Here is a 19,213-nt window from a genome sequence, read left to right on the forward strand (position 1 = left end):
GTCACGCTTCGAGGCTAGTGAATAAAGCTAGATTCCTGCCTTGGGCAATTGGCCGAATCCTGCCAGATGGACATTTTACCTCATAAATTCACAGTCGCAAGCTACATCACCTTGAAAGCTTACATCAATGCATGTTTATTCAATGAAATCATTATTATAACACACTGAAGACACACCAGGGCCCATTTTCATAGAGCTGCTATGCACAAAAATTGCTTAGCATGGAAGTTCTTCCTTGATAAAAACAGGATTACCAACCAAATTTCCATGTGTTGCATATTGCTTGTTACTGGTATTCAGCTGTTGTTTGCTTGTCCTGAAAATCACAAGGAAATTTGGTTGGTGATCCTATTTTTATCAAGGCAAAAATGTCATGCTTAGCAAATTTTTGTGCTTAGCAGCTCTATGAAATTGGGTCCTGGTTTGGGTTAGGGTACAATATGCTGCATATTGAGCACCAAATGTTGAACCATTTACACTAAGTGGAGGAGATAGAGTAATTTCCAGTCTACTCCGTGTCCTTTTTGACCTCTTCAACCAAAGCTAGGTGACACACCTGCCTGGAAATGCTTTAAAGGTGTTTGAAATTATGAAACATTAGTAATCCAAATTACTCTGGACAGCTTTAAAAAAAAAAAGGTTTAAATAAGATAGAAAGAGATCTGCCGTTGATTTCACCAAACTCTTCTTAACTTAGGATTGATCTTAGGACTTAGGACGAGTGAAGTTCCGTATCCAAAGACGAAGGACGCATTGAACCCATCCTAAGTTAGGACGGGTCTCTCGTCCTAACTCGAGATAGGATTAATCCTAGTGTTTCGTGAAATCGGCTGCGGTTATTTAGTGTAGGAACTGGACACCTTTGGTAAATGTCAAAGACCAGTATTCTCACGTGGTGTGTATCCCAACAAATGCATCAAATAACAAATCTGTGGAAGTTTGGGCTCAAGTAGTCATCGAAGTTGCAAGAGAATTATGAAAGGAAACAACCTTGTTGAGAGACAAGGGTGTTTTTGTTTCATTATTTTCTTGTAACTTTGATGACCATTTGTCTAAAAAAATTCACGGATTATGTCATTTATGCGTATTTGTTGATACACCAAGTGAGAATACTGAACTTTGATAATCACCAAAAGTGTCCAATTACCAAAAGTGTCCAACACCCCCAATGTGTGTTGATTATTAACGACCCATTCTTATTTCTCTCTCCTGTTTCCTGTTTCCAGGGAGCGACTGTCGAGACAAGTTCCCGTACTGCGAGAAAGTTGCCAAAGCACGTCTCTGTACCTACATGTACTACAGGAGCAACTGCTGTTACTCATGTTTCAGTCACTCCAGATGATACAAAAACTCCTCCCATCAGTACCAGTCGATGTCCGAAACCGTCAAATAAACATTTAGGGTTTTCTTCGTCTTCTTCTTCTTCTTCTTTCTTCAGGGAGTAAATTTTTTTGACACTTTAATTTTGTCTCGTTGATTAAAAAAGAGAGACAAAAGTTATTGCAGATTGCTATGATTACAAGCCAAACATTGTAAGCGGAGTTTGGTACTGTTGATCAAATCTAGAATTTGTTTGATTGGTATTTACTTAGATTTTGGGCGGGAGGGGTGGTCATACAGTTGGAAAGTCGTAGGTTCTCATTTAAAAAAAGTTAAAAGTTCAGGAAAGTTACAACTTTGGTTTTTGAAATAAATCATGCTGCGTTGAATCCAGGCTTCAGTAAACGATAAAAAAAAAAAAATCGATATTGTTTATCTCAAAATATATAACCTATAGACGATGTGACCTATGTTTACATTCAAACCGCCCTGTATTGACAAAACACTGTACACGTCATGTTTCGCCGGACAAAAAGGCACGTAGTCACGGTAAGATTGCGTGTACTTTCTAGCTTGCTGCCAAAACACAAAGGATTTGCCCGGCGGTATGCGCGCGAATAATGTTATGGTTTTCGAGTGACGTCAGAGGTCACATCATCTATACTAGACATTTAAATCTGGTTATTTATCACACCATGGCTAATCTCTCTCAAATCTAATGCTCATTATCAACAAAATGTATACATACCGACTATTGTGAGGCAAATATTGTTTTCCTGTTTCTAAGAAGTAGTCGTTTAAATGCTATGTGATCTTTACTAAATCAAACCTTGCTTAGTGTGGTACTTCAGATTTAAGTCTGGAAAGATCTTAATCCATCAAGCCTTTTCTCCCTTTTGAGGGAGTGTTGGCTCAGAAAAGAACCGGTTTGGCTTCCAGGGGACCAAACCGGTTCTTTTCGGAGCCAACACGCTCTTAAAAGAGAATGATTACATTGTTGTACCCCCCAAGTTTACTATTATTAATACTTTACACCATACAAAGCTTCAAACATCTCTTAAGCTTTTTCAAATGATTACACAGTGTTTCAAATTGTCCTAATCTTGCATAATCACTATTCAGTAAAGTAGGAGACACTTTGTGACTAACAGGATGCATCAATATCCACCCATGACCTTCTTATTGCCATAAAATGAAAATCAAGTTGCGAGACATTTTTAGCTGAAATGGCCTTCTTTCCGAGTCGAATGTTCATGACATGAATGATGGATACGGGACTCTGTCAGGCCAGTGTTAAATCAAACTAGAATCTTTGACCTTTATCACAGGGCAGCTATCTTGAATTTCTCATATTGATATCAATTTATTACCAAACCAAGACTGGACGAACAAAATAGTCTGGTTCCTATTTGCAAAGTCAAATTTACAATGTAGCATTCATTATTGTTATTCGATACGAGGAACATGACCAAGATGGAGACAGCATGACAAAGGTTTATTAGAGACTATTTTGAAGCTGTTCTCGTGCTTCTTTAGCTATAAGTCAAGGTCAACTGTTGTTCTATATCTTCATGGAAAGTCGCTGTTCCAAGCCAAGTTTGCGCACTAACTATCGTTGACCAAAGTTCAACTACGTTAGCCCAAACGCTTTCTAGTTGATGATAGTTGGACTTCTCTAAAAATGGTCGACCGTCAAAATAAAATTCACCTTGGCTGAAGTTGCAACTTTATTTCCTTCTTATGGGAGTTGGTTACAATTGTCCACAACCATCTACATTTCATTGTTGAATGTTGCTTTCAGTTTAGAGTTTAATCTACACTTCAGTTTAAAGTATTTAATCATTTGATGTGTTCAGTTACCACAGAAATAAGTTGTGTCAAACTTAGCACTAGTGCAGTAGAAGTGGGTCCAGTTAATTTGTGTTATTTCTTGACCAATTACAAGGGTTTTTGGTTTGTGTTGAATGGGCTTTTGTATATACTGTTTGCCCCTACTGTGATTGCCTCTGATTGTCTGGGCGATGAATGTTTAGGACCATAATAGCTTCATTAACGTATATTTATGAATGTAATCTGCATTTATTTATTGATGTGCATTGTTTATTGTTGTTGTTTTTGTTATGGTTTTTGTTGGGGGGGGAGGGTTTAGGGAATCTTTTAAATTAAGGTTATTAAAGGGGTTGGAGTGTTCGATCGGAGCATGGTTCAGGAAAGCTCAGAGTTGATAGAACACAGTATGTGAAACGTTGTAATGACAATGTTGACTGCAACTCCAACAAAACAAACTTTGTTTGAACAAATATAAAAAGGGGAGGGATGTCGGACTTTCTTACAGATGCGAGAGGTATGGAAGACCATTGGGTAAAGTTACTTGGTTGCCATGGCATTTACAGACTCTTGTATTGGAAGAGTGAAGGATGATTTAGATGCATTTTTAAAATGAACATAAATGGATTGATTTGTTTTGTTTGTAAAAACTGTAGATATATTACTGTATATGTATTACTAAGTTTTTTTGTTATGATGAACAAACTAAAAATGTTACAAATGGTTATCATAAACTACAACTCAGTGTAGTCTATTTGATTGTGACTGATGAGTGGAATCTATAATTAATGTGAATTTTTCTTTATGAACATACATTTAGTGGACTCCCCTGGGGACTTGAGTTTCCCCAAAAAAGAAATGGCCTAATTTTTAGGCCATACAAGTACAGGAATAAGACACTTTTACCAATTGTTGTCATATTCCTGCTATGCAATAGTGATCAAAATAGTTTTTTAGAAGTTATGGGGTAAGCTCAGGGGTAAGTTCAGCATCTTCGTTGAATTTGGGCCACAAATTAAAAAATCACAAGGGGTAGTAAGTTCGACATTTTCGTTGAATTTTGGTAAAAAAATAAAAACATCACAAGGGGTAAGTTCAGCATTTTCGTTGAATTTGGGCCCAAAATTGAAAAAAAAATCACAAGGGGTAAGTCAAGCATTTTCTTAAATTTTGGGCCCAAATTGAAAAAATCACAAGGGGTAAGTTCAGTATTTTCATTGAATTTGGGCCGAAAAATGAAAACATCACAAGGGGTAAGTTCAACATTTGTTGAGTTTGGGCCCAAAATTGAAAAAATCACAAGTGATAAGTCAAGCATTTCCTTTAATTTTGGGCCCAAATTGAAAAAATCACAAGGGATAAGTCAAGCATTTTTGTTGATTTGGGCCAAAAAATAAAAAATTTACAAGGGGTAAGTTCAGCATTTTTATTGAATTTGGGACGAAAAATGAAAACATCACAAGGGGTAAGTTCAGCATTTTCATTTAATTTGGGCTTAAAATTGAAAATATCACAAGGGGTAAGTCAAGCATTTCTTGAATTTGGGCCCAAAATTGAAAAAATCACAAGGTGTAAGTTCAGCATTTTCATTGAATTTGGGACGAAAATTGAAAAAATCAAAGCATTTTCATTGAATTTGGGACGAAAATTTAAAAAATAACAAGGTAGTAAGTTCAGCATTTTCGTTGAATTTGGGCCCAAAATTGAAAAAATCACAAGGGGTAAGTCAAGCATTTTCATTGAATTTGGGATGAAAAATGAAAACATCACAAGGGGTAAGTTCAGCATTTTCATTTAATTTGGGCTTAAAATTGAAAATATCACAAGGGGTAGTAAGTCAAGCATTTCTTGAATTTGGGCCCAAAATTGAAAAAATCACAAGGGGTAAGTTCAGCATTTTCATTGAATTTGGGACGAAAATTGAAAAAATCACAAGGGGTAATTCAAGCATTTTCATTGATTTTGGGCCGAAAAATGAAAAAAATCACAAGCATTTTCATTGAATTTGGGACGAAAATTTAAAAAATAACAAGGGAGTAAGTTCAGCATTTTCGTTGAATTTGGGCCCAAAATTGAAAAAATCACAAGGGGTAAGTCAAGCATTTTCATTGAATTTGGGATGAAAATTGAAAAAATCACAAGGGGTAAGTCAAGCACCTTCTTTCAATTTGGGCCTAAAATGAAAACATCACAAGGGGTAAGTCCAGCATTTTCGTTGATTTTGGGCCAAGCATGTTCAACATTTTCTTTGAATTTGGGCTGAAAAATGAAAAATTCACAAAGGCAAGTTCAGCATTTTTGTTCAATTTGGGTCAAAAATTGACAAAACCACAAGGGGTAAGTTCACTATTTTCAGGGAATTGGGGCAGAAGAATGGAAAAATTACAAGGGGTAAGTCCATCATTTTCGATGAATTTGAGCTGAAAATTGAAAAAAAGTGTTGACTTTTGCCTTGAAAAAGACTGGTTTTTGAACACAAAGGTGACTTCTGGTGAAGTATGAATCCATTATCCTTTACAACTTCAGGTACAGGTCACACATTTCTTTCCGGAAAGCTATGTCCCACTTTGTGAATAATCCACTGGGAGTTCAGGGCTTTTTGGAACACGGCAATTAGTGTAAGGAAATTGATCAAGTGTGTTATGACACCAAGGTATTTTTAGGCACAAAATATTTGCATTGCTCCAGGATTGGGACAGTGAACATTCATAACAGCATTTTTTATTTCATAAATGAACAATTTCCATTTCACCAAAACTAATTAGATTGGTAAACAAGTTTTCCAATTATTATATTGGCATGAAATTTATTTATAGATTACAAAGTGAAATATTTTGTCCGTCTCCTTAAAGACACTGGACACTTTTGGTAGCAGTCAAAGACCAGTCTTCTCACTTGGTGTATCTCAACATCTGCACAAAATAACAAACCTGTGAAATTTGAACTCGATTGGTTGTCGAAGTTGCCAAATAATAATGGAATAAAATACACCCTTGTCACACGAAGTTGTGTGCTTTCAGATGCTTGTAATTCTGAGGTCTCGAAATCAAATTCAAATATTTTAGTGAGAAATTACTTCTTTCCCCCAAACTCTGTTTTAACTATCAACAGCTCCCCATTACTCATTTCCAAGAAAGGTTTTATGATAATAATTATTTTGAGTAATTACCAATAGTGTCCAGTGCCTTTAAGGAATCAAATGCAGATTATTGATATCAATTTTATGTCTTACCTCTTGTCTCTGGGTTGACAGTCCACTGAATCCTAATGACTATTAAAATACCTTTGCGGTAATTATATTCAAATACTGAAAAATAAAATATTTATAGCTTATTTTTAAAAAGTATTGTCAAGATTTGAATTTGTCTTGCTGTCACAAGTTATGTGTTTTTAGCCTTTTTTTTTCTATTCGTTTTTTTTTTTAAGATACAAACATTCATTCAATTACTTCAGCAAATACAAAACCTTATTTCATAAAACTAAACAATAGAAAATTCCTTGAAATAAAAAAATAAATCCTGAAATGGCAAGCATTATTTTTAAAAATCCTGAAATGGCATTAGAACTTAAGACTACTAAAATGTCTGCTTTGAAAGCAAAAGGAGTTGAAGTCTTGACCATTTTACATGTTGCCCTGATTAGATGTTATTTGGAAGTTCCTGTTTCATCTATAACAACAATAATAACCAATATGTATACAGGGCTTTTAAAGGGCATTTAAAAGCACTTCCAACTGCAACAGGCCATTTAATTAATTCAGCATCTCTCAGCTCCCACGGGAGTATACAACAAATATGCAATACTTAGCTAAATCAATCACAAAAACCATCTCTGCCCTCACAGGTACCCATTCACCCCTGGGTGGAGAGAAGCAATTATAGTTAAGTGTCTTGCTCAGGGACTCGAACCCACACCCTGCTGAACAGAAACACTAGAGCTTGAGTTTGGTGCTCTTATCCACTTGGCCACGACAACTATTTGATGAGTAAAACAATCAAATTTCAAACTTTGGCAGGTGCCTTGGGGTTGTCTACCAACAGCTGAATGCTTCTTCTATCACCCTTTAAAGTGAGTTTTTTAAACTAACCTTAGATCATTTCCATCAATTTGACATTTTCACATTATCATTTCCTTCGGTAACATCCCAATATGTTCACAAAATTTTCATTTTTACAAATCACCACTGTTTAATTAATAAAAATACAAATAATACAAATAATGTACTTCCAAGCATTCATGTTATCATCTTTGTTGCAAAACACCTAGTTTTGTGTAATATTTATAATCTGTTGTACCATTAATATTGAAGATAAATTCTTGAGCAAATTTCGAGTTTGATTTGGTATTTTTGATTGTGATGGAAGTAAACATCGTCTTGAGGCAAGGCGTGCCTTATGGGTTTTGATTTGTTCAATCGTTTTGATCTTCTCAAATATTCTCAGTCATCCAGGTTTTTTTTATATTAATATTATTATAACAATATCAATATTAAATGTGGATATAAAACTAACCTGTGAAAATTTTATTTCAAAAGGCATTATTAGCGTTCCAGAGATGTCAAATAAAAATCTAAAGCAGTTATGTCCGAGCAGAGGTAGACGACTCTGTCATTGGGAAAAACACAAACTGAGAACCACTTCATGCAAAAATATTTCCCAGATTGAAACATTTTTAAATACCTCTCTCTAAGCCAACATTCATATTTCTCAAAATATTATACTTTACCAACAATTGCAGTGCTTCTGACCAAGTAAGTTGCTATGGTAATAAATTGTTTGAGTAATTACAAAATGTATACCTTCCATTTAATACTGGCTTATTCGAATGTAAAGAGTCGTCTTCTTGGGATGCTGTTTATTTACATGACCACACATCGCTTGATTCCTCTCCTCTTTCGTGGGCCATCATTATAACCTAAATTGAAAATAAAGAAAAGAAACATCAAAAGGTGTTATATGGGATTGGTATGGATAAAAAGCATTATTATTTAAGTTTCATAATAATAATAATATAAGTTGTCACACAAGCGCGAGTGGAATACGGAAAAATATAGCGCGTCTGCTGGGACGCAGACGCGCTATATTTTCCGTATTTCCACGAGCGCGCGTTTGATAACGTATTTATCTTCAAGCAAACTTGGCGCGTGACATAGAACACACAATACGCATGGTAGTGATATTAGCCGTGCAATATAGGTTTTTATCACCACTCCATTCTGCGAATCTGATTGGAGGATTAGCGCGTACTTGAAGATAATAATAGTAATAATTGTAGTAAAGACTTGTAGTGCGCACAAATCCAACCTGCTGGTTGTTTAAGGCGCAGTAAAAACAAAAACAAAACGAAAGAAAAATAGACACAACAAAATTTGTCCTTGAAACCTGTGACATGCGATAAGTTTTGAGAAGAGATTTGAACGTTGTGGTAGAGAGACAAGATCTACGATTAAGTGGTAGAGGACAGTTCCAGATGCGAGGCGCATCTGAAGAAAAATACTTAAGTCTGAAAGCTTACTGATTCTTAAGTTCATACAAAAATCATGGTTTTCTGTGAAATATTCCTGTGAAATGAAGTCATACCCGGGTAAACTGTATCTGAGAACCTTCAAACCATTGGACACTTTCGGAACAGAAAAAAAGAAAATAGTTCACAGATTTAAAAATAACCTACAGGGTTTACAGAAGATAATGGTGAAAGACTTCTCTTGAAATATTATTCCGTTAATGCTTTACTTTTTGAGAAAACATTAAAACAATTATCAATTCTCGATATCGAGAATTACGGATTTATTTTAAACAAATGTCATGACACGGCTAACGTGCATAAACAAGGGTGGGTTTTCCCGTTATTTTCTCCCGACTCCGATGACCAATTGAGCCTAAATTTTCACAGGTTTGTTATTTTATATATAAGTTGTGATACACGAAGTGTGGGCTTTTTAAAAATAATGTTTACCGAAATCTAAACCAAAATTTTTCACAGGTTTGCATTCCATGTGAAATGGTTTGTCACACAAATACAAGCACCGTATTTTTTTAGCTCTACCAATCTAGCCTTATTTCAAGACACTCCTGTTATGAATAAGTTCCTAAGATCCATTGCCACAAGAGGGCGCTCTCACCAGAGACCACTATCATAGACCTTATCGCAAATACTCAGTATTATAATAATAATAATAATAGTAGTAAAAGTTTATAAAGCGCCAAATCCATCGAAAGCAATGCTCCATGGCACATACAGATAAACATTTAAATCGGATAAAAGTTGAGTGCAAGACTAAAATAATTCTTTTTAAATCTTACACCCACCTTGTCTGTACACTACTGGTTTTCTTTTCCAAACGTCTGTTTCACTGCAGTAAGTAAAAACTGGGACTTTTGATTCGTCTAGTTTGGGGTCCCACCACGGTAATGCTACATAGTTGCCTTTTTTGGTCTGCAAAAAAAAAGAATCAAAAATTGAAGTAATTATTGGTTATATCTGTTGGCATAAAAACTTAATTGGTAACAAGCAATGATAAAACATTGTGAGAAACGGCTACCTCTGAAGTAACGTAGTTTTTGAGAAAGAGGTAATTCTCATTTCTCATTCAAGCCTGAAGACTTTTATTAGGCATCTGGAAGCACATTTTGTGCAACAAGGGTGTTTTTCTTTCATTATTCTTATGCAATTTCAAAGACCAATTGAGTTCAAATTTTCAGAGATTTGTTATTTTATGCACATGTAGTGAAACACCAATTGAGAATACTGGTATTTGACAATTACCAAACGTGCTCAGTGCCTTTTACCACCAGAATTTGAAGCTCTAAACCACACTGCCATGACACCCTATATAAACCTGAACACTCTTCGACAATTTTTCACAGGATAAAAAAACCCATTGTCAAACAAAATAACTAACCTCTTCAGCTGCTCCGGCTTCAGCTGTTTCCTCCTTCTTCTCGATCTCATCCTCAGTTGTAGAAGGTTTATCCTTCAGCTGCTTGAACATGTCTGTCAGTTCCTCCGTCATGCGACCGTCTTGTGTGACTTCCTCCGCGTACTGCTGGAGCTGAGCCTCCCCAGCCTCACGATAACAAACTACATGGAAACAAGTTATATGATGCATCATTACACAACTCATAAAAAGGAACATCTCCTTTACTAACTTCAGAGACCCTTTATTTAAGTGTAACTGTTTTTCAATGTTCACCCGAGTACCAGTTATTATCAGCTGCTAGTCAATGGTCATTTTGAGATCTTGGCCAATAGACCCCATGCACAACGCAGAACACACGTCCGAAGAATGCGCGTCTACAATTTCCCGCCTTTCTGTGAGTCAATTTCTATGAGCAAATTGACTCCCAAAGTGGCGGACAGGATGGCCATGTATAGATGCTTTGCGCACTGTGCAAGGGGTATATAATGAAATTGGATTGTCTGACCATGGCTTCATGCCAAGCAGTTTAAGCTAGGTGTGTACAATTTGCGTTTACAATTTCCACCTTTATGTGAGTCAATTTCTTTGAGCATATTTTTATCTCCCAAATTGACTCCCAAAATGACCGACAGGATGGCCATGTATAAGTGCTTTGTGCATTGTGCAAGGGGTCTTTTAATGACAATGGAACATCTGACCATGGCTTTGTGCCAAGCAGTTTTAGCTAGGTGTGTACGTTTGGTAAAGACACTAGACACTATTGGTAATTAATCAAAATAATTGTAAGCATAAAAACCTACTTGGTAACAAGCAATGGAGAGAAAAGGATCCCTCTGAAGTAACAGACATGTAGTTTTTGAGAAAGAGGTAACTTCTAACTAAAAGAGAAATTATTTGTATATATTTATATTTTTGTATCTTCTTCGTAATATTTTTAAATGTTATTTTTTGTGAGTGTACACTACAATTTCCGATGTTTTAGGCTTTTAACTTTTTAATGTTGGCTGAATAAATAATTATAATTATAATTCTAATTCTAAATCTTAAAAGGCTTCAGGGTTGAAGCCTTTTATTATGCATCTGAAAGCAAACAAATTTGTGCAACAAGGGTGTTTTTTCTTTCATTATTCACTTGCAACTTAATTTTCACAGATTTGTTATTTTATGCAGGTGTTAGGATACACCAAGTGAGAAGACTGGTTTTTGACAATTACCAAAGGTGTCCAGTGTCCTTAAAACCACAAAAGTCAAGCAAAACCTCATGTTCCAGTACGCAGTCAGTGTAGCTAAATGATGATACTGATAAATCCTGAAACTCACCAGCAAGGAACATGTCCGTAAGGCAGTTAAAATGTGCAAACTTGATATACGCCCCTCTAGATTTCTCAGCTAGTTCCTTGTAGAAAGGTGTAAACTCTGTTTGGTCGTAGACTTGAACTCCATAGACCTATACGAAATAGGAACAAAAAAACGAATGAAATGAATCAACATTCAACAAAGGTGAACATAACATGTTCCAGCAGGGCAAAGGGGAATGCTGTTTTCAGCTCTAGAATTTAAAAACAGGAAAACTTCTTTTTGCTAAGAGCGGTCTAGTTCACCTGACCCAACCTCTGGTGTTGTCAGCAGCAGAGTGTGGCTTTGCATTCCTCTTCATGACAATGGGAGACTTTCTAGGACGATAGAGGGCAGCAGACTTACCGGGTAAATCCATTATTCTCAGAATTATGTTCAGACCTACGTAAACAATGGAAATTTACCCGGTAAATCTGCTGCCACCTACTGTTGGAAAGTTTCCTACTGTGCCATTGAGCATGGCACTTAACCATAACTTCTTTGTACAAAGTTATGAAACCTGTGGTTCATTCTGCTCTACCAGCCGGGCTCCTAGTGGATGATACCCATGCTTACATCCTTACGAACAGTGAATGGGGAAACCCTGTTCCGGCCCCAGGAGTAAGTAGCAATGTGCCCCTAGTGACGGTTGTGACCAAGTTGTGGACCGCTAAACCACCAAACTCTGAACATTAGACCTCAAGTTCTGAACCCAGACATACCTTGATTTCACGCTGACAGAGCCTATCCAGTTCATCATGCCAGTTGATGTGTTGGTCTGTGAAGCTGACTTCATGGGGTTTCACATCACCAATGATGACCAAGGCTTTGGCTGCATCTTCACTCCATGATAGGTCATGTGCCTTGTGCAATACCCATTCATAGCACTACAATGGGGGTGGAGACGTCAACAAATGTAAACAAAAAAATTCATATAGCCTATATGTATGTACATAGTTAACAATAAAAATAGAAACATCTTTGGAAAGAAAATCAAAGTAAACATTACAAATTAAATCAACTACAATTAGAAAAAGAAACAAATTAAGCATTTACTAACAATAGGTGCCATTTATTTGTTATACTCACAGCATTTGGACCTTCTCCACCTGTTCTGGGCACATTATTGATGTACTCAAGAAGTTCTTCAAGGTTTGAGGTCAGGTCGATGGAGCGAACCACGTAAGTTTCATAGTCACAGAAGTCACCGTGAGACATGATTCCAATACGGATCTTGGGAATGTCCCGCAGTAAACGAGTTACAGTCTGGTCCAGCTTACTCCTTACCTGCAAAGAATGGAGAGACAAGAGGTCCTCTTTTATTATTTCAAAAGGTGGTTGCGTTTTTTTTGAGATATCGCAGAAAAATCTGGAGCCAATATGAACATGCAGGAAGATTAATCCCCAATAAGAATACACAATCTAAAAAACGTTACGCAGTAACGCCTCTCCGATTCAAATTTCAGTGCATAAAAACTTGTGAATTTTTACAAAACCACATCACTTCAAAGTGAAATGTTTCTCAAAAATGCATTACTATCGCAAGCTGCCGTAGGCTTCTAACCAAAAGTTTCCAGCCACTCATTTTAAGAGTGATTACCAAACAAAAACATTCCCTTTAACAGTAAAAAACAAAATATGGACAGCAGAAGAGGCACTCTTTTCTAGGTGGACGAGTATATGCTGACAGAAGCAGCCTAAACAACTCTTGAAGGACTAGTAAGAATGGGGTATATCAGGTTGTGAATTTCGCTCTTGAAGGACTAGTAAGAATGGGGTATATCAGGTTGTGAATTTCGCTCTTGAAGGAAGGGGCACAGTAGTTTTCCACTGGTAAGGGGCACTTCTATGAGGAACATGTAATTTTGTAATAGCTGTTAGTGCTGCAGGTTTCCTCGAGGCATGGGATACAAAACAAATGTAGCCTTCCATATGTCTTCTTCACTAATTGTTTTTTATTATTATACTTATGTTACCCTCCCCAGGCTGATGGGGTTTGTTCCAGTTTCGGAATATAATAAAATACAATACAATAAAATAAAATCAATCATTTGAGGCCTGGAATATTATGTACATCAATCCTTTGATATCTTTACCTCAGTGAGGGAACCATACATGCTGCCTGTTGTATCAAACGAGAAGACAACCTCAACATCCTGGTCTGTACCAAAACCTTCTGCAAATGTAGCCATCAGCTCCTGAAATTTAAACCATGCAAGCATTTCATGATAAATTTATCCCAAACTGCTGCTTTTTGAAATAAAGATAATTACAATAATAATAGTTATAGCAAAACTGATACTGTGCAAATATCCATCGATAGAGTGCCTACAATAATACAACACAGTAATTTACAAAATTTACAAATTTATGAAAAATGATGATCCTATTCTAATGAGCAAGAAAAGAACTGAGACATCTTTAAACACATTTGATGTCTCAGTCCCTTAAGTACTTAAAAGTACTTAAGGGACTGTTTGGAGATGTTTGAAGTTTGAAGAGTGTGTGAGGATGTTTGAATATGCAGTGGTAACAAATTCCACAAATGAGGAGCAGCTATGCCCCCCAAATTCTTTTGAAATGTCGCTCAAAAAAGTTTAGGGGCTCCAAATGGCGCGCTATGATTGTGAAACTACTTCCTCTGATGTAAATTTCTTCCATATCTGTTATAGAAAACTTAAGTCTACTCGATAGCCATTTCATCATTGCCTGAAATAGCACTCTCTTGTATACTGACCGTTGTCATGAACCTACGAGTTGGGGCATGTGGCAGCTAGTCTGTGTAGCGTTATGCGCAGCTGATGTAGAGAAATAACCTTGAATTCAAGTCTAACACTGATGTTGTAACTCAATAACAAAAAAATTGAAACCACACAATTACAAACTGATGTGCACACAAATGCTTTTTTTTGTTAGTTGGACTAAAGGTTCTTCGTACATAGTTAATTCATTGATTGAGAAACAAATTGTCACACAAGATCTTACATCAAGAGCTGCTTGGTCGAGGTCTTCTTCTGGGGGAACAGCGACGGGATCACCTGCAGGGGCCTGCTCAACCAGTTTCAGGGAAGACTCATCTACAATTCCTAGATCTTGGGCAATATTGTTCTCACCCACCAAGTTTTTTCCATTCAACTGCCAGGAAAACATCAGAAATCAAAGTTAAGCAAAACTACAACTTCGAATAATTAATAATAGCATGCTTTTATTTCAATGCGCTTTACATTAGTAGCCAATTGAGTCCAAATTTTCACAGGTTTGTTATTTTATGCATGTTGGAATACACCAAGTGAGAATACTGGTCTTTGAAAAATTACTGAGGTGTTGTCCAGTGCCTTTAAATTGAGGGTTTAAAACTTATCATTGACAGAAAGAACTTCCTGAAAGATTAAAGTTCAATACTTACTTGTAACCTTGTGTTGATTTGGGGATCGTATTGGCCGAGCTTTTCCCGCCGGTCTTTTATCCTTAGCATGATTTCCTTTAGCTCTGTGACATTTTGTATTACCAGAGTGATTGTGTCTCCACTTGGGCATTGCACATGCACTGTCAGTGACTTCGGTTTTATGATCTGGCAGAGACAGAAGAAGAAAATTGACATGATAACTAATGATATGTTTATTATTATTATATATGACTGTATTCCTTCCTTTAAATGGTTGAGACTTCTTTCTCCAAATATCCGAGGAATAAATTAATTGCTAAAAACTACATAAAATGTGATTTTGTTAAATGCCTTACATGAACATGATAAACAGGCCTACACAAAGAAGTGCTGACAGCCTTTAAGATCGCCTCAGTCTAGGCCTAGATCATCACCAAATTGATGCAAAGGAGAAACACTTGGTGGCAGCAGACCACATTGTACGATCTTTTATTCTTATTTTTTTGTAAATTATTAAACGGTCTGTATGGTCTGTATGATCAGAGTGGCTCGGTGGTTTCTTTCCCTGCCTTTCATCCCCTGTGGACTAGAGCCTCGCATATGGATTTGGTATTGGTCCCTACCTGATTGCATGGCCCCATTTGCATTTCCTCCCAGATCTAAAAATGAAAACCTCTTCCCATTTCCTATAACCCATCCTAAAACTGGCACAAATTGTGCTGCTAAATGTGAAAAAAACAAAAAACAAAAAACGAGGCAATCATTGAAAATAAAACAGAGAAGAGAACATGATGTACAGTAGGGGACTATGATTTCACCCTGTATCCCCCAAAGGGCCTCTAAATACAGTAGTTTCACAGCTGAGCAAGGTCCCTGGCTGTGGGGTGGGTTTGGTAGATGAGTAACTTATCTGTCATGCTCACTTCCTATGTGTAGGTTGTATTTCCTGCAACGCCTATTCCTACACGTATTCCATTTCCGTTCTTATCATAAAAGACCTTGGCTTTGTTTTTGTAATTCACAATATGACCAGTGTACAAAGTGTCTGAATATCAAAAACCCAATCCTGTAAATCTGTACACAATGTTAACAAGATGTCGCTATAAAAGTTAAACTTATTCTGCATGTTTACATTAAAGTTTGATTTTCTTGACAATACCAAAACAGAAAACAAGAATTATATGCTTAAAGGCAGTGGACACTATTGGTTATTACTCAAAATAATTATTAGCATAAAACCTTTCTTGGTGACGAGTAATGGGGAGAGGTTGATGGTATAAAACATTGTGAGAAACGGCTCCCTCAGAAGTGCCATAGTTTTCGAAAAAGAAGTAATTTTCCACAATTTGATTTCGAGACCTCAGATTTAGAACTTGAGGTCTCAAAATCAACCATCTAAACGCACACAACTTCGTGTGACAAGGGTATTTTTTCTTTCATTATTATCTCGCAACTTTGATGAATGATTGAGCTCAAATTTTCACAGGTTAGTTATTTTATGCATATGTTGAGATACACCAACTTTGAAGGCTAGTCTTTAACAATTACCAATAGTGTCCACTGCCTTTAATATATAGGCCTAGTTGCTCCTAATCACATCTGTCACTCAGTGACCTCAAGGCGCTTCAACGTTTAGTTATTTTCCTGCAAGGTATTGTGGAGCTCAGTTTTGAAGTAATGGTTTACAAGGTGCTGTGGCATTATAATATGCAGCCAATCAACTAAGATCTGGGGAAAACCTACTCCTAGAACTATGAGGTTCTTTCCGCTATCGCCTCCACCAGTCCAAACCCCCTCTTATCGATAAATGCACCGGGTTCTTTTACGTGCATCACATGACCTAAGGCCTTATATTCCTCCCGAATGAAGGACGTAGCAATAAAGTTTAAGTGTCTTTCTTATATTAGGCATGTGCATCAAGATCGGGACTCGTACCCACACTCTGCTGAACAGAAACACCAGAGCTTGAGTCTGGTGCTCTTCTCCCTCTGCTCGACCACGACATGACATATTTATCAAGATTTTTAAAGCCCTTAAATAATCAGGTTGAACAAAATTTGAGGTGGGTGTGAATATACATTTTATTATATAGTGACACAAACTTCGGACAAATTTTACGACCTCGCCACCAATTTCTGGCCTTTAGTTTAGATATACTGACTATAACAAAATCCATATTCCCCATCCACGATAATAATATTAATTATAATAATATAAAAAATTATAATTTATATATTTATAATCATATAAAATAAAATAAAAGTGAACAAGTGGTGGTAGGATACGGAAACTTTTCCAACAAATGTTTTCTCAAACCATCAAATTGATTTAATACTCACATCTGCCTTAAGAATGGTTTCTGGCCGGACACCGAGGTAGCCGATGGTATAATCTTTGTTGAGCACTTTGCCCGTGTACTTGAACCGTAAACAGTTGCCTGGAACCCCCTCTTCGACCGCTACTCTCTCGCACAGCTCCCGTATGGTCTCATTCTCCGACACGGGCATGTGAAAAACACGCCCCGTAGTCAGTTTCATGTACACATCAATCGTCATTTTGATGTCAAGTTATTTCAGTATAACTGCAGGAGTAAGTTGTGTGACCAAGTGAGCTTCGAACTTCTGCAGAAAACCTGTGAGGAGTTCTGTTTTTGTAGACGGATTTGGGATGTGCGTTCGCCATCTTGTGAAATACTGTTTTATGTGGAAGCCCTTAGTGCTATTTTTAGCAGCCAATCAGAAAGAAGCAACGCGTGCTGCTGCATGTGCTGAAAACGGCGACGTAATTTCTAAACATAACTTCGGCGCTTGGGCGGGGTCCCGTTTTCGGGAAGGGTGTAAAAGATATACATTGTGTTCCCCCATTGACCTTTGGTTATTAATGATTGGTTTAAAAACATTAAGTCATCCATTTGAGCCCTTTGAGGGCAGAGGTTTTATTGTAGTCATGCGGACAGGGGACCGGTAGTAGGGAGAGCAAAAAGTGCGGCGTAAACTTGCTTGCCAAATATTTTGCGTAAACTTGCTTCCCGAATATTTTGTTTTTTATATGTTCACCATGATGGCACATTCATTGACAATTTGGTTTACTATTTAATGTCAAATGCCAAATATATAATAATAATCATAATAGTAGTAAAATAACTGGAAAAACACCTCGCTTTAATTCACATCATGCAAATGTGTTTGTTTCACACAAATTGAATTAACGAGTTGTTGGTGGGCTTTATAAAATAAGAACTGCGATGCAGGAAAGCAGAACCATGGATTAGGTCAGATAAACAAACATATTTTTAAAATAGAAATTTATTTTGTTTGGTTACACGCGAAACGGTGCACAGTTTTTTGTTTTTTTTTACATTTTCTTAGTTCAATCATTCATACACATTGCTTATCAAATGTTGTTAATGTCTGGATCTAGGCCTACTTTTAAAACCGGGGAACTCTATTTGAGCACTAAAAAGAGCATTTTAGTACAGTCTTACACTGACGTCATGGAGGCTACGTTCGATGTTTGTATGTTATACCTTTTACAATTCAAGGATAGGCCTACTGCGGCCCTGGCGAACTTGAACAATGGAGATCAGAGCATGTTAAGATTCATGTTAGTAATCAACAAACTGGTAAAACTGGAGGATAAAACAGAAAGGGAGAAATGCATATGCTTTCAAAATAATAAAGGCGTCGCCCACATCATTCTCTTCTAAACGATCCTGCCAGCTACATGTAGTTACATCGCGTGTACGGACTCGCCACAGCGTGTTTACATCGGGTAATGACATCATCGTTGTGTATGCTCTCTGCTGATTGGCTGCTAAATATAGCACAAGGGCTCCCACTTGTTTATATACAGGGAGATACCGTGCAATGGTACATGCACAAGTGTGGGTCTGTCTGTCAAAAACTGCACTTTCTGGCACTTTCTCCAGATTTCAAAGAGCAGTATATGCCCCAACAGATTGGGTTTTTTTTAATGAGAGGGGGGGGGGAGGGGCTTGTCTTTCCCTGCATGGATTTTTAGAAATAAAAAATACCTCAAGTTTCAATCATGTATATTTTTTTGTCTTTCAGGGCAATTTTAGCAAACCCAGGAACTTTTGAAACTCATGCATGGTAGTCAAAGGTTTGTAAACAATTTAAAGAAAGAATCATTGATAGTTAAATAACCATGGCAATCTTTTAACAGTTAATGGTCATCTTGCTTTATTTCCTGATTTGCACAACATTTATTTCTGTACCTACAGAAATTGAAGCACTAGTAACTTTCCCAGAGTCCTTTGAAAAAGAAAACCACGTGCATATTACTCGGGTGGGATTCAAACCCACGACGTTTGCTACACAAGAGTGATTGCCCGGTAGCTAGATCGGGAGGCAGTTCAAATCCTTTATAGATTATGGGTTCGGATACTAACCTAGTAAACATGTCTG

The 19,213-nt window shown here is 36.9% G+C and overlaps 2 protein-coding genes across 2 annotated transcripts in view; one reads left to right on the plus strand and one right to left on the minus strand.

Moving 5' to 3' along the window:
* LOC117296105 (thrombospondin type-1 domain-containing protein 4-like) overlaps window positions 1–3,906 on the plus strand; it is an 87,383-nt gene extending 83,477 nt beyond the window's left edge. Inside the window, exon 13 of the mRNA XM_033778977.1 lies at window positions 1,227–3,906. Within this exon, the coding sequence (XP_033634868.1) occupies window positions 1,227–1,342 (116 nt within the window). The 3' untranslated portion in view covers window positions 1,343–3,906. The remainder of the gene's footprint in view (window positions 1–1,226) is intronic.
* Window positions 3,907–7,077: 3,171 nt separating this feature from the next.
* On the minus strand, window positions 7,078–17,468 carry LOC117296009. Its single transcript, XM_033778845.1, has 10 exons — window positions 17,126–17,468; window positions 14,808–14,972; window positions 14,387–14,536; window positions 13,498–13,599; window positions 12,491–12,688; window positions 12,124–12,288; window positions 11,387–11,513; window positions 10,049–10,227; window positions 9,456–9,582; window positions 7,078–8,061 (listed from the first exon to the last, which is right to left on the minus strand). Exons 1-10 carry the CDS (start codon window positions 17,339–17,341, stop codon window positions 8,006–8,008), a joined length of 1,485 nt encoding a protein of 494 aa, XP_033634736.1. The 5' UTR covers window positions 17,342–17,468; the 3' UTR covers window positions 7,078–8,005.
* Between the last annotated feature and the right edge of the window lie 1,745 nt (window positions 17,469–19,213).

This window comes from Asterias rubens, chromosome 10 (genome assembly GCF_902459465.1).
Source record: "Asterias rubens chromosome 10, eAstRub1.3, whole genome shotgun sequence".
Lineage (NCBI taxonomy): Eukaryota > Metazoa > Echinodermata > Asteroidea > Forcipulatida > Asteriidae > Asterias > Asterias rubens.